The following is a 14226-nucleotide window of genomic DNA, read 5'->3' on the forward strand; positions in this document are numbered from 1 at the left end:
ACTAGTCTAACCATGGTGAGATGGACGCTGCCATCAAGAAATAGGCTAATGGACCTTAACTGTATCAAATATGAAACATGTTTGCCTGAATTGATTAATGGTGTGTTGGTCATCATTAAATGCCTTTTAAAAAACCCAACAAAACAAACAAACAAACAACCCTCCCCCAGCCCACGAAACAGAACAAGGGGTGGGAGAGATGCAGTTTATCAAAACAAGGCAGGCCTAGATTAAGGCATCCGCTCCACAAAGACAAATCTAAGGAATGAGCTCCTGAAGCTGCAGAATACACTAATGGTTTCTATTTTTAAAAAAAGAAAAAAAAATGGTTTGAAAATATGGAAATTATTATATTTAAGGCGTACCTGAGGGTGCGTAAGCCGACACAAGGCCTTCCAAAAAGGACCAATAGCCCCATTCACTGGCATCCTGGATGCTTCTGCTTTCCAAAGAGGTGGGAATATACAGTACGGCAGGAGGTAGGACAATCTGAGTTGTGTCTAGCACTCTGCCTTATTTCATATTCCTGTGTGAAGAAGGAGTTTGCCTTTATGATAGTTGCTTGGAGTGATTACTTTGAGTCCTTATGTACTCCAGTAAGATGATTCTGGTGACCTGATTATTTACAATATGGAACTGAGAGAAAAAAAGTGAGAAAGTAGTAGAACGCTGATGAAGGAGGGAACACAAAATATGTGAAAGTGGAAATAATATGTGCTTTGGTAGAATTTAAAAGCTACATTATAAGCACCAAAAAAGTGTATCAATTTGCTATTTTATTTTATTTTAGACTCAAAGGGAAAAGCTTTATTGAGGTAAAGGCAGTTTTAAGCATACAGAGAAAGATTTTTGTAAGCCTTTGATGCTAGTATGTTTTTGCATATAAATATATTTAGCAAACAGTAGAGAAATCTGGACCATAATGCATTAGAAATTCAAAATAGGTCTTTATAAAATGCATTTAAATAATTTTTGTAGTGCATTAGACTCTATCTGCTTTGCCTCCAGTCCTCTGAGACTAAACAATATTTACAGCCACCAAGAAAAAAAAGGAAGAGCCTTAATGTCAGTAAGGTGCTGATATTTTTAGAAATTATGTAACTGCAGTGGTGAGAAAATTTTTCATTTTTTGTCTTTTTAGTTGTGAAGGAGTGAAGTTATATCTTTAAACAGTGCATTTTCATATTTTGGAATTCTGAAAACAAACTTTTATTTAAAAAGCAATGGTTTGCAGGTCACGTCCTTTAAAGAGTCTGGTGGGGAAGAAGACTCCAGACTGCATGTGTTGGACTGTGCACCAGACACCTGAACTAGCAAGAAGCATTGCACAACAAATAGCAGACCAGGTGGTTTACAAAAATAAATACATTTAGATTAGTTTATATTTTAGGGAAGCCTCAAAAAACAAATATTGTTATAAATTGTTAATAGAGGAAGTGGGTTGTACTGTACACTAAAGCTGCATATCAGGAGAAATTCTAGGAAGAACTTGTGTTTTAAAGGCATGAAGGAATTTAAGCAGGCCTTGAAATTACGTATTTGAAGTTTGGCTACACTGGTGTCAAAAGAGACCTGTAAATATGCTTCTTTGCCTTCCGCTGAGGTTTGTCTCTGTGGTGTTTTCCAGGCAGGTGAGAACTTGCTTGGCTCTTCTCCCAAGGCTTTCAGATGCATAGCAGCTCTGAAATGGAAGCTGGGCAGGTGCCTTAGTGTGGGAGTTTGACCTGTGCTAATAAACCTGCTAAGAGGGATAAAGTTGTACTGAAATATTACACATTGCGTCCGACAGCAGGAGGTGTCTGTGTCTTTTTCAGGAGAGTGCTCTGACAAAACAGATTTAACTCTAAGAATAATCTTGGCTGAACTATACTTGTCTTGTTCCCAAGAACTATCTACAGCTTTGAAATATGTCAGTTAAGTCTATCACTTCCTTTTAGAACACATGCATGTCAGATTTTCTTCTTTGACAGTCTCATAACCTGGACTGTCTGTGTTGCAGTCTATTAAACTCATATTTTCATGGAGCAAGATGGTGAAGTTACCATTGGTCGAGTGATCGCAATAGTCTTGTGTATAATTTTAGATGCTGTGGCCAGTGCTTTTATTTTGTGGTAGAACACTGTGCCCCTCGTAGGCCTTCATCCATAAAATTTGCCACTGCCAGCTCTCCTTCGCTTAGCTTCGGGCTCTGAAAAAAAGCAACTGGAAACCAGATACTCTAAATGAACGTCAGCTGACCCCAAACCATTCTGAAATAATCACTCCTGGAACATTATAAGCTTGTATTACTGTAATTAAGACTGTAGATTTGTCTAGCTGTGATTTCCATAACAGCAACGTGATTCTGAAGTTTTTTTTGTGTGCCCTTTGGCATCCTGGCCAAATCACTGCTCTGTGAACTGTACTGATCTTGACTTCTCAAGTCCACTGCACTGAGAGTCTGAAGAAAGGGCAGTGCCTTCATGATGGTTGGAGTCCTTAGATTCCCATAATGGCACAAGTGCAGTTGGCTACTTGGGTTTTAGGGGTTACAGTTGCTTTTCAGGAACTCCTTTGCCATAGCTCTTTAGAGTGAAGAAAATATGAGGTTTAAGGATTAGACATTCATAGTGAGGACTGAATTAATCATGGTTATCTTATGGCTCAGGGACCTCCTGGAATGACATTCTGCACACGAGTGTTGTATGTTTGGTTTGACTGCCAAACTCAAACCAAGGTTTGAGTCGATTTTTCTCTACTTTTAACCGGAAATTCCTCACAAGACATCCTTAAAACATCCTGCTGCTGGCATCAGAGGATCTCCTGCAAATTTCCAGAAGATATCTTGGGTTTTGCTTCTTCACAGAGGTAGCACATAACAGTGCTAACCTGAGAAGGAAACAAACCTTGTGACTTATAGCTGGAGAGGGGTGAACAGCTCTTTTAATTATTCTTCTCATCAGTTTAGAAACCTGACCCCTGTAGCTGTAGAGCAGCGTAGAGGGACAGGTGAAGAACTGAGTCTTTGTTTCTCAAGAATTGAAAGAGAAATCTACCTTCTCTGTCATCAGGTATTCACAAAGAAACTCCCTTCCCACAAGCAGAGTTCCCGCATTTTGGTCTAAGAAACTGAAGCTCATAAGCATCATGCAATGCAGAGCAAAATTCTGGTTGCTAGCTACTGCTAACCAAACCAAAGGGAGCATGCTGTTGCCGTGAGGCTTTGACAGGCTCTTACTGTGGACACGGCTGATGAAAGAACATCTGCTACCTTTGGTCCAGTGAATGAGTAAGCATAGGTTTCTGAGAGGCCCTTGGGCTGCTTTCTGGATCTGCTCCTGAAAACAATGCATTACAAATTATTTTCAGTTGTGGTACTGAGCATCATCTGGGCAATGCTGAGCGACTCCCACTGTCACTGACATTAAAGGAATTGAGGGCCATTCACCATCTCCACAGGATCATGCTCTTTGAGTATCTGGATCAAGTTCAGCAAGATCTATGCTCATAAAGGAGCGCCACTCCAATCAGTAGGGTTCTGACATGAGTTAGATAAGGAGGAATTAATCCTCTGTGGTTCACTTTATCTGCAACAACGGATGATGGCTGTATCTCCATGGTCGCACATGTCTAAGTGCTTTGAGATCCTTATCCTATATATATAGAGTGCAATGCTAGAAGTAACCATTAGATTATCTCCTATGACCTTTCTTGTATCACAGACAATTACATTACCCACGTAATGCAGCTCGATAGTTTGCACTGGGATAAAACATAATTCACATTGGGCTAAAGCTTATCTTTGAGAAAAGCATCAAGTCTTGAAGATGTTAAGGGGCAGAGAAGCCACTATCTGTTCTGGTTGCTTGGCTCCAGTGGTTAATCACTGTCACTGCTGAATTTGTCTTCATCTTCGAACAGTTGGCTTTCTATGTGCCTTTTTTCAATAGACTCAAGACCTCTGTGGCACCAAGCATTTTCTAATGGTGAAGTACTTTCATACTATAATCTCATCAGCCTTCTGCCATCTTTTGTGAGACAAATTATGCTCTCTCACTGCATGGCTTTTTTTCCCCCGTTCTATTTCTCAAGCCACTCCACCTCAAGGAATACTCAAGTGGATGTGATATTTTTCTGTACCCGGTCCAGCTGTCCATTGTTTTAAAATGTTGTTTTAAAAATACAGACAGCCAAAGGGCAGGTAGTGTTCCAGTCTGTCTCACCAGCCTGTGATCAATAAGATTGTCTCCTCACTTTGATATTTGTCTGTTTTGGCAGTCCAAGACTGCTGTTTGCTCTAGCACTGCCCTGGGAGTTCATGCTGAATTATTTGTCTGCTTCTGGTTGTTCACCGCTCCAGGATTACAACTTTCCAGGAAATGGGATGTCCCCTTGGGGTTCTTGTGTAGCTTTTTTTTTGTTTGTTTGAAGTCCAAGCTTATTCCCAGTGGGATATTTGCACATGCAGTTGTTTTTATTCAAGATATAAAGCATTATAATATATTTCAAATCATCATCAGATATCACTGTGCAAATACTTCAGTTTGCATTTTCCACATACAACAAATGTTTATAAAAAGATAGAACAAAAATGAATGGAAAAAAACCCCCTGCTACTGTCTTTGCTAGCACAAAGTATTCTCCATATCTAGGGTTAGATAGTGCAGGGAAAACTTACATTTTTCTCTCTAGAACAAGAAACAAGTTTAGCAAATCACACAGTGACTCTCAGGAATGCAGCTCAACTGTATATGTAGAAAACTGTCTGGTAGCATGCAGAAAATACACAAACCGCAGATCAGGACACTGATAAATAGAATCAATACTCCGAATGTGAATAAATGGTAGGTATCTTTCACTGCACAATCCCTTTTCCATGCACTCCGAGTCAGAAGAGAGAAAGGTACTGGATTTCTCAGTGCCATAAATAAAGTATGGTGGTTGAAAACCAAAGTGAAGCTGTGTAAGACAGTAGGCTGGAAAATCAACAAAGGCTAGAAATGGAAAGTAAAATTAAAGGTAACACTTAGCCACAAGACTATCCTTAGCAGCATTAGAATAGTATGCAGTTAAATAAACATACACAAACACAAGCAAAGCTTACTTTGTAAAGTGCCTTGCTCTCACTTTTAACAGAAGATGATTGCTATTTACTGAAGGGTGGTGAGCCACGGGAAGCTGGCCTTTTTTAGCCCTCTTGCCCTGGAAAAGCACTGTCTGAAGGCAAGTCAATATAAATCTCCCTCCTTCCTTCCTTTCCCAACCCCAGCTCCCTGCCCTCTCCAGCTGTGCCTTTTTTGATGTGACTCTGTATCTGAGCATCTACAATTCATACAGCTGAGGATCATTCCCAGCTGTGGCGTGATTTTTGTTGGTGATGCTGAGTCTTTGTGTTTTGTACAAGAGCCAGGGAGAGCGGTGATGCAAACCTGACTGACCTGAAGTACAAGAACTTTGATTTGCAATGGGAACCTGCCTACCCTCAGCCCCTTGGCAGAAGAAAGGGAGTGATGAAGCAGTTTGCTGCCTCAGAAAGTTTAAGATATAATAGATAGATATAAAAGATATAACTACTACTGTTGTGTGCTTTTTCTAGTTCAAAGTGTTGTAACAGTATATTAAGAATTTGCTGAGTACAAGTTGCAGAATTGGTTCCCTCAATTCCAACCGGTCTGTTACGGTCAGATTCTTGTTACAGCCAAAAGGAGCACATCATGCATTCAGAGAAGGAAATTATTGTTAATCTAAGTAAAGTCTTAATACTCTAATCAAATAACTGTTGTTAGACCAGTTATCATTATGCTAACACTTATATTTTATACAGGTAAGGTGGTATATCAGCTCAGGATTTCTAGAATTCATCCTGCTATTACAGTCACCCTTCCACTGCCTCTCTGGCACTTAAGATCAATGATTTCAGCCTGGAGGGGAGGACTATGGAAAACTTTTGGCATCCCAGATCCTTTATGCGGATGAGGATAATGTTGTGTTGACTGTTACTTTCTTGCCACTCCAGGATCTGCCTTGCATCATTTTTGCTGACATGCTTTACACTTTATTTACTGGCTTGCAAGTCCACAGTACATCCAAATTCACATCCACATTCACTATATATAATAAAAAACACCTTTAGCCAGTTTCTGACTGTGCAAGTGGTAGTTGCTTGATGAAATGATTTATGTTACTTCAGCGCTGTGGAGCAGAATTACCAATAGGTTTTGACACTTGCAATAACCAAGCTTTATGTGAAGAGAAACATGAATCTTGCCTTTGGGCATACTGTGCATATGGAGACATGGACAATGAGGTGCTGAGATCAGTAGTGAAGGCCAAGATCCCTTTGATTTTGAAGAGAATGACTTTGGAATGAATTTGAAAGTGAAGGAAACAAAAGACATGACTGAAGAAGAGCTGCTTTGCTAGAACAGCCATTCAAACATGTACTTTATATTTGGCTGGGGAAACGTGATCACAGTCGTTATATTCAAGGGGGCTAAACTGGTGATTTTTGGCTATGATATTCTGCTTTGCATTTGCAGCAGGCTAGTGATAGAAGTCAGAAACAGCAACAAGTTGTTAAGTTGCAGTTGCTCTTAATAATGATCCTGTGCTCTTACAGAGGGTTGTAAATCAGCTTGGACCGTGGTCATTTTTAATATCTTCAGCTAGATTTCTATTCCACCTCTAGCACTATAACATTTAACTGGGACCTAACAAATGAACTTCTTTGAAGGGTTTTCTTTTAATACTGTTGGAGTGCTGTGTGTTTCCTAGTCTGGTGAAAGCCATTTGTTCCTAAAATTTCTTATTTAAAGATGAAGCTAAAAAATGTTGATGGAAGCCTGACAGAATTTCTTTCATAATCAGTGAATATGGTGAAGGATATGTTTTTTTGGTCTATTGAAACTATCTATAGATTCAAGTTGATTTCAGTTAATGTTTGAAGTCCTAAAATGGAAGATTGCTTTAGGGAGTTGGAGCTTTTCATTTTGAAACAAGAAAATGAAGTTTTAAAAAAAAAAGAAAGCTGGAAGAAGAACAGACTCAATGTCCTTCTTAGCACTGAGTGAGCTGCTTTAGTCAAAACGCTGGTAACCCTGATCTCCGTAACTTGGCCACAGTTTCTAATTCCAGCCACTGGACTTTAGAAAAACATATTAGACTGAACTTCTCGGTGGATTTTCATGAACACACACAATCTACTGGTGAAGGATGAGAGCAGGTGCTTGGAAAGGCAGAGCAGGCAACTCAACAGCAGCTCTGTGGGCATCTCACGTGGCTGAACATTAACTGATCTGTGGTTGTCTTTCTCTTCCTATCCCTTGGAAGACCTCATAACTTTTGCTTTCTGTTGTCCAAACAGAAAATATCTGCAGCCATTAAAATTTTTCGAGATAGAAAGACAGTTCTCTCAGCCAACTATAGATAAGAGTTGAATTTTCTCAGAGGGTCTGGATTTGCTCTCTGTGGGTCACTGCCTGGCATTTTCCTCAGTGTAGGTGAGAGCCTGAAATGCCACACTGCACATCAAGAGATGGAGCACTGCTCAGAGGGTGCCTCTCTGTGTTGGTGAGAGTGCAGGATAGCCCTGAGGCAGTTCTGCTCAGCTTGTGGATATCCTCGGATAGCAGAGACTCTGAACTTCAGCCCTTCAAAGTGCTGCACTGCAGTGCTCCGCATGAACCGACCCACAGATGCGGAGATACGGTCAGTGCAGGAGGGGGCCTGTTGCAATCTGCTGCTATGGCCAGGCTAATCACAGTGCCTGAAATTGCTAATTTAAAGATACTTTCATGTGTCTACATTGATTTCAATCCCAGTGGTGACTTTCTTTCCATGGATTCAGCAACCTGTAGATAGACTAATTGATTACCCATATTTTTGATTAGTAGGTGTTGTTTCGTGCCTTTTCCTTCTCTTCTTCTTTAAGAAGAATATAAATTTTCAAGGACATGTAAAATTCACATGTATTTGTGAGTTCAATAAGAAACTAATTTCTAAATCTAGTGTTTGCATTTTATATTAGCTAATGCAGAAATCAAGTGGATCTGACCAGTGCTCCATGTTTGAGCTTCTAAATCTTTCTGGAAGATTGAAGCTAAGGCAGAGGAACCTCTGTAGCCTAAAGAGCACTCATGGATCACATGCCCTATTTCAATGTCCACAGGATTCAGCCACCTTATTAAAGCTTTCCTGATTGATCACTGGATTTTACATCATCACAGAATCACAGAATGGTAGGGGTTGGAAGGGACCTCTGTGGATCATCTAGTCCAACCCCCCTGCCAAAGCAGGGTCACCTACTGTAGGCTGTAGAGGACCTTGTCCAGGTGGGTCTTGAATATCACCAGAGAAGGAGACTCCACAACCTCCCTGGGCAGCCTGTTGCAGTGCTCCGTCACCCTCAGAGGGAAGAAGTTCTTCCTCATGTTCAGTTTGTGCCCATTGCCCCTTGTCCTGTTGCTGGGCACCACTGAAAAGAGTCTGGCCCCATCCTCCTGACACCCACTCTTGAGATATTTATAAGAATTTATTAGGTCCCCTCTCAGCCTTCTCTTCTTCAGGCTGAACAAGCCCAGCTCCCTCAGCCTCTCCTCATAGGAGAGATGCTCCAGTCCCCTCATCATCCTTGTAGCCCTCCGCTGGACTCTCTCCAGTAGCTCTTCATTTTCTTGAAGTGGGGAGCCCAGAACTGGACTCAGTACTCCAGATGAGGCCTCACTAGGGCAGTGTAGAGGGGGAGGAGAACCTCCTTCGACCTACTGGCCACACTCCCCCTAATGCACCCCAGGATCCCATTGGCTTTCTTGGCAGCCAGGGCACACTGCTGGCTCATGGTCAACCTGTCGTCCACCAGGACATCCAGGTCCCTCTCCACAGAGCTGCTCTCCAGCAGGTCCGCCCCAAGCCTGTACTGATGCGTGGGGTTGTTCCTCCCCAGGTGCAGGACCCTGCACTTGCCCTTGTTGAACTTCATCAGGTTCCTCTCTGCTCAGCTCTCCAGCCTGTCCAGGTCACGCTGAATGGCAGCACAGCCTTCTGGTGTATCTACCACTCCTCCCAGTGTGGTGTCATCAGCAAACTTGCTGAGGGTACATTCTAACTCTTCATCCAGGTCATTGATGAAGAATCAGAACCAAGAATTTTCTTTGTAAATTGATTCTGAGCAAACTGGCAGCATCTGCCCTACCTTAGTCTTTGTAATAGTGCAGGGAGTGTTACAGCTTCCTTCGGTCACATAATGAGAGCATTTGATGGGAAAACACCAGGCCTGATTTTAACAAGATTTTATGCAGGTGTATTCCTAGAGTTCATTTTATTTTATTAGATCTCATCCTCCATATCTCTCCTGAGCTTTAGCTGGGCTTTAGCCATTGAATTTTATTAGCCTGAAAATTTCATGACTGTGCAGCTCACTGGCAAGGAACAGAAGTTATTGCAATGGCTTTAAATGAAGTGTATTTTTTCGTCCTTTATTTTATGTAGTTTTCATTTATAGTTTCTTCTAAAATTCCATTCTTAAAATGTGGACAGGTCTGATTATTCTGCTAAGAACTGTGCACACTAGACATATGTGTCAATGATTGGTATTATACTGTATTTAACAAGCTGAGAAATATTAACAATTTGAGGATTGGAAACCAAAGCTATCGGGAAACCTGTCCAGCAGTATTTTTAGGGAAAAGCTTATCCATAACTAAAATGGAATAATCTCATCACATCTCTCAAGAATTCAAGAAAATGAGTTGTGGTCATTTTGTTCGTTTGTTTGTTTTTTAAGGAGAAAAGAGATTGATGGGAGAGAACAAGTGGCATCTGTTCATCACTAGGATATTCTTTGACTAATGAACAGTTTGAGGTCAGCAGTATGGTCCTCAGAGTGTAGATGCTTAGATGAGAACAGGTGGGGAATATCTGAGAGGTGCAGCATGGCAGGTTCTTCAAGGTGCTATCAAAATCCTGGGAAAGAAGTGTCTTTAAATCCTACCTCCAGCAGTGAGCTCCTAATACTGAGCGGAGCAGTGCAAATCCAGACCCTTCTCAGCCATAGAATCCAGTGGTGCCACTGAGCTGGACTTTCGCCTCCTGCAAGAGGTGACATTGGAGGGAGGGCTCTGGCGAGCTGCTGGAAAGGGCAGGGGCAGGAGACCGAGCAGCTGCCACTCATTGCAGGAGGGTGCTGCTCTTGGGTGGCAGCACCACCACTCTTCAGTGCTCTGCATCACCCCAGCCAGTACTGGCAGGGAAGAGTGACCATGCATTGACACCTGGTTAAGCTCCGTGTGGCAGCGGTTTGGTTTTGCCACAGCTTGGTGAGGTTATGAAGTCCAGCGGCCCTCTGCTTTGACAGGTCACTGGGATGCCCATGTTGTACTTTGTTCCCGCTTTTGTGCAGGGTGCGCATCTGAGCTCAGGCACAGCTCCACGTAGGGCCAGTCTGCTCCAAAAAACCCTCTTGAAACCCAGAGCACTGGGGAGTATGATATAGGGAAGGCACTCTCAAATTTGTCAAGGCTGTGTAGCTCTGGCTGAGGATATGACAGGAGGGACTTGGGATGCTTCCAGCGAAGCACTCTCTCCAGCGGTCCCAGTAACAATAATGTAATGGTGTGCAGGACCTGGTTGGGTCTTAGAAAACCGGGTGAGGTCTGACAGGGTTTGCTAGCTGTGTTTCCGTGCTGTGTTGAAGTGCTACCCCTGCTTCTCTTGGCCATGGAAATGCTCATGCTATACTGCACCGGAGCTGATAGATCTCACTGAAGCTAAGCTGTCTCTGCGTTTAGCTGTAGTATGTGTATCTGCAACTGCATCGTGGCTGGTTTACAACTTGGATAAAATGGCTTGAGGCAGCTGAAAGCAGACTGCTGAGTTTCAGATACACTTTTCATGCAATTTCACTTCTGTGACACAATGTGAAGAACACAAGGAATGCAGAGTGATGACAGCTTAGAAAAGCTAGTCTGGCTTTCAGATACCAAGGCGGTTGACACCTATAATGCGAGGGATCTATATAGTGCAGCTTTTCAAACATTAAGCTGGACAATTGACCTCCTGTGTCATTTACAAGACTGAGGTTGTGTGTGTTTGACAGACAGTGGGGCAGTTCTCTGCCGCTTGCTTTCAGCGGCAGCAAAGCTGGCAGAAGTGAATGCCAGTGGTCTTGCTCCTGGGATCCTGTCACCTTCTCCATTAGACTCCGGTTTCGCAACGTACCGGCACCAGAGGCTGAGCTGCTTGCAAAAATTCCTGACTCCTATCCTGTGCACTGGTTCTCACCCTTGCCCCATGATTCCCTGTCTCCTCAGTCTGCTGAACTTGGCTGTTTGTGAGGATGAGCAAGAAACAGTATCTGTCAACTGGCTTTGCAAAAGTCCTTGCAAAAATAAATAAAGAAAATATCCTTCTCTGTTGGGGGTGGAAAAATTGTAAATACCTCTTACGTCTATGTTACTGCTTGAGAAAATATATGTGGAACTTCATCCTTAATTAAATAAATGCTACGATTAAAGCGAATGCTGAGTCAGGCAGATAGTTCCTATGTTTTCCAACATATTGAAATAAAATGTCACTTGTTTTTTCAGCATTGCTGGAGAAACCCATCAGCAAAAGGCGAGACAGTGAAGCTGTACAGAAGGCCAAGATCCTTTACGCATCCTGCATGAACGAGAGTAAGTGGCCTGATTTGAAAGGGACATATACGTGCTACCTGTGTTTACAGAGGCAGGCTCTTCTGCTCTCTGCTGAGCTCTGTGAAGCTCTGTGCAGATGCACAGGTTTTGCTCTTTTAGATTCAACTGAATGCAAAGGGTCTTCTACACATATCTGAAGCTGGCTATCAAAACTGAGGTACAAGGCATGAGAAATCAGTTTTACAGAGACCTCTGCTTGTCAGGGAACTGTGAAGGGACATTTATCTGTGGAAAAGGATGACAAAACTGGGGGTGTGGGAGTAGTGCCTGGTAAATCAGAGGAGCCCTCTGATGAAATTCTCATACTGACCCTTTCAAGAGCCTGTTGCTCAGCAGCGTCCACCTTTGTATAAATCCTTTTAATCAAAACACTTCCACAGGGATGGGTGTAGACAGCCGTGGACTCTTTAGCTTTGAGTCAACTGGATGTCAAGCAAGTTTGGACATGGAGCCCTATAGCCACATTTGTGGAGTATTTATCCTGAGCTTGTAGATGTTGCTGTAAGGTGATGTACGCTAGCCTGGGAGATATCACAACCTTTATGTAGCTACACAGGTGAAAGATGAGTTGGGAGGGAGTGGACTTTGTCCTTCTAAGTACCCTTAGTTCTTCTGAATATTTCAGACTTTATTTCCTGAGCAGTTTTCTTCCCACATAGCCGGAGACTGACTGTCAGCAATTGAGGTAGCCCACCCTGCAGCTTTGGTGCCGAGATGCCGACCCCTCTAGCTTTCATTACGTACAATAATCCCCTCTCAGAACCAGTGAAGTTTCTATGCTAGTTCCTAAGCGGGGAATTTTTTTTAATGACTTAATTTCAGCCCTTTGCCTTTTCTGAAAAGCACTGATTTACCTCTCTTATTCTTGATTCAGATAAACTAGGTTGGACTCCTGCACTTCTGTGCTCACAGCCAGAGCAGAGGCTTTGGGTTTCAGCTATTGTGTTTTGTCTTACCTAGAAACTGATCAATGCCAATCAATCCTTATATCTTGTGTGGCTGCTGCTGGATTTGAATTGTCTCGAATGTAATTGTTGTCACACTTTGACATTTCAGATAAAATTGAAAAAGCCGATATGAAACCCCTGTTAAGTATACTGAGGCATTCACCTTTCCGCTGGCCTGTACTGGAATCCAACATTGGACCTGAAGGGCAGTGGTCAGAAAGGAGGTTTAGCTTAGTCCAAGCCTTGGCAACCCTTCGTGGTCAATACAGCAACTCTGTCTTCATCCGTTTATATGTGGCTGCTGATGACAAAATATCCAATCAGTATATCCTGAAGGTACAATATAGCATATCTAATAGGTTACTTTGGCATGGTATTTTGTGGTCTCATTTTTTTTAAAAACATGTTTACATTCCAAATGTTTACACTTGATTATTGTCGCTGTTATCTACTGACTTACAGATGTACATAGGTGTCAATTTATGGGGCTGTAGAAGCCACTAGGAGCCACAGGCTATTGAAAAATACTTCTTTGCAGGATATTTTCTCCTTTCAAATGGCATAACAAAGGTAAAATATGTTCCCAGTGAACCAATGTCCAGGGTCTATGTGCGTGAAAATGAGAGAGGTGGATATCCAGTCCTGGAGGTGTTCTGGATGCTGCTTGTGACTCACCAGTTGCGTGAAGAATGTTTTTTGTCTGTGAAGATGAAAAATGGTGCATCAGTAGCAGATATTTTGAACCTGAGCTATTTTTCTTGAGATGGAAACACATTATCTTGTGCTTATACAACATCTTACAAGACAGAAGTATCCCAAACACTTCTAAACATGAAATACACAATTTACCTTTTTACTGAAATGCTATTACTTTTGGACCAAAGCATTACCAATTTGTTAACAGTGCATGGCATTACACAATGGTTTAGATTAGTGGGTCTTTTTCCCAAGAAATGTTGCCTCACTGTAGTCTGACAAAACTCCAGAGAGAATTGTAACTGTTACTGTGAGATGTCACCACTGCAAGACCGAGTGCCTGGGCCAAACGCATTGTTGTTGTTTAAGAAGCAGAGATGAGTAGCCAGAGTGGACCAGCCCTCCACTGCTACAAGGAAATAGTTTGTGCAGGCAAGAAAGAAAGGACAAAGAAGAAAGTTATGATGTCATTCAATCCAGCAAAATAGAATCTATGATCTTTACGTTGCTGGCATTTTGAGTAGCTGTAGGAATATAGCAAATAATACATTGTATTTGTGGATCAAACACCAGTTAACTGTGGTGGTAGTGGAGCAGATGTCAATTCTAAGGCAGTTCTTTAAAAATGTCTTTTGACTGAGGTGTTAACTGGTATGAAATTGAAGTGTAACTTTCCCCCATCTCTGGGACATTTTCCTGCACAGTCAAGTCAACAGCAGATCAACGGTTTGCTGTATTAAAGATGTCACTCCGCTAAGATGCTGCTCAGATCCCGTCAGGATTGCTTCAGCTAAGGACTTGTATAAAAGAACTGAAACAGTAGAATCACAGAGATATTTAGGTATCTCCTGTCATAATATTTCAGTCCAGATCACCTGTCAGTGAAAGGCTGGGCAGTTACATCCTGATTGCTG

The 14226-nt window shown here is 42.2% G+C and overlaps 1 protein-coding gene across 1 annotated transcript in view; it reads left to right on the top strand.

Annotated features, from left to right (window-relative positions):
* PHEX (phosphate regulating endopeptidase X-linked) overlaps positions 1 to 14226 on the top strand; it is a 105696-nt gene that overhangs the window by 13227 nt on the left and 78243 nt on the right. Inside the window, exons 4-5 of the mRNA XM_075442480.1 lie at positions 11562 to 11648; positions 12726 to 12952. Coding sequence (XP_075298595.1) covers positions 11562 to 11648; positions 12726 to 12952 — 314 coding nt within the window. The remainder of the gene's footprint in view (positions 1 to 11561; positions 11649 to 12725; positions 12953 to 14226) is intronic.

This window comes from Opisthocomus hoazin, chromosome 1 (assembly GCF_030867145.1).
Source record: "Opisthocomus hoazin isolate bOpiHoa1 chromosome 1, bOpiHoa1.hap1, whole genome shotgun sequence".
Classification (NCBI taxonomy): domain Eukaryota; kingdom Metazoa; phylum Chordata; class Aves; order Opisthocomiformes; family Opisthocomidae; genus Opisthocomus; species Opisthocomus hoazin.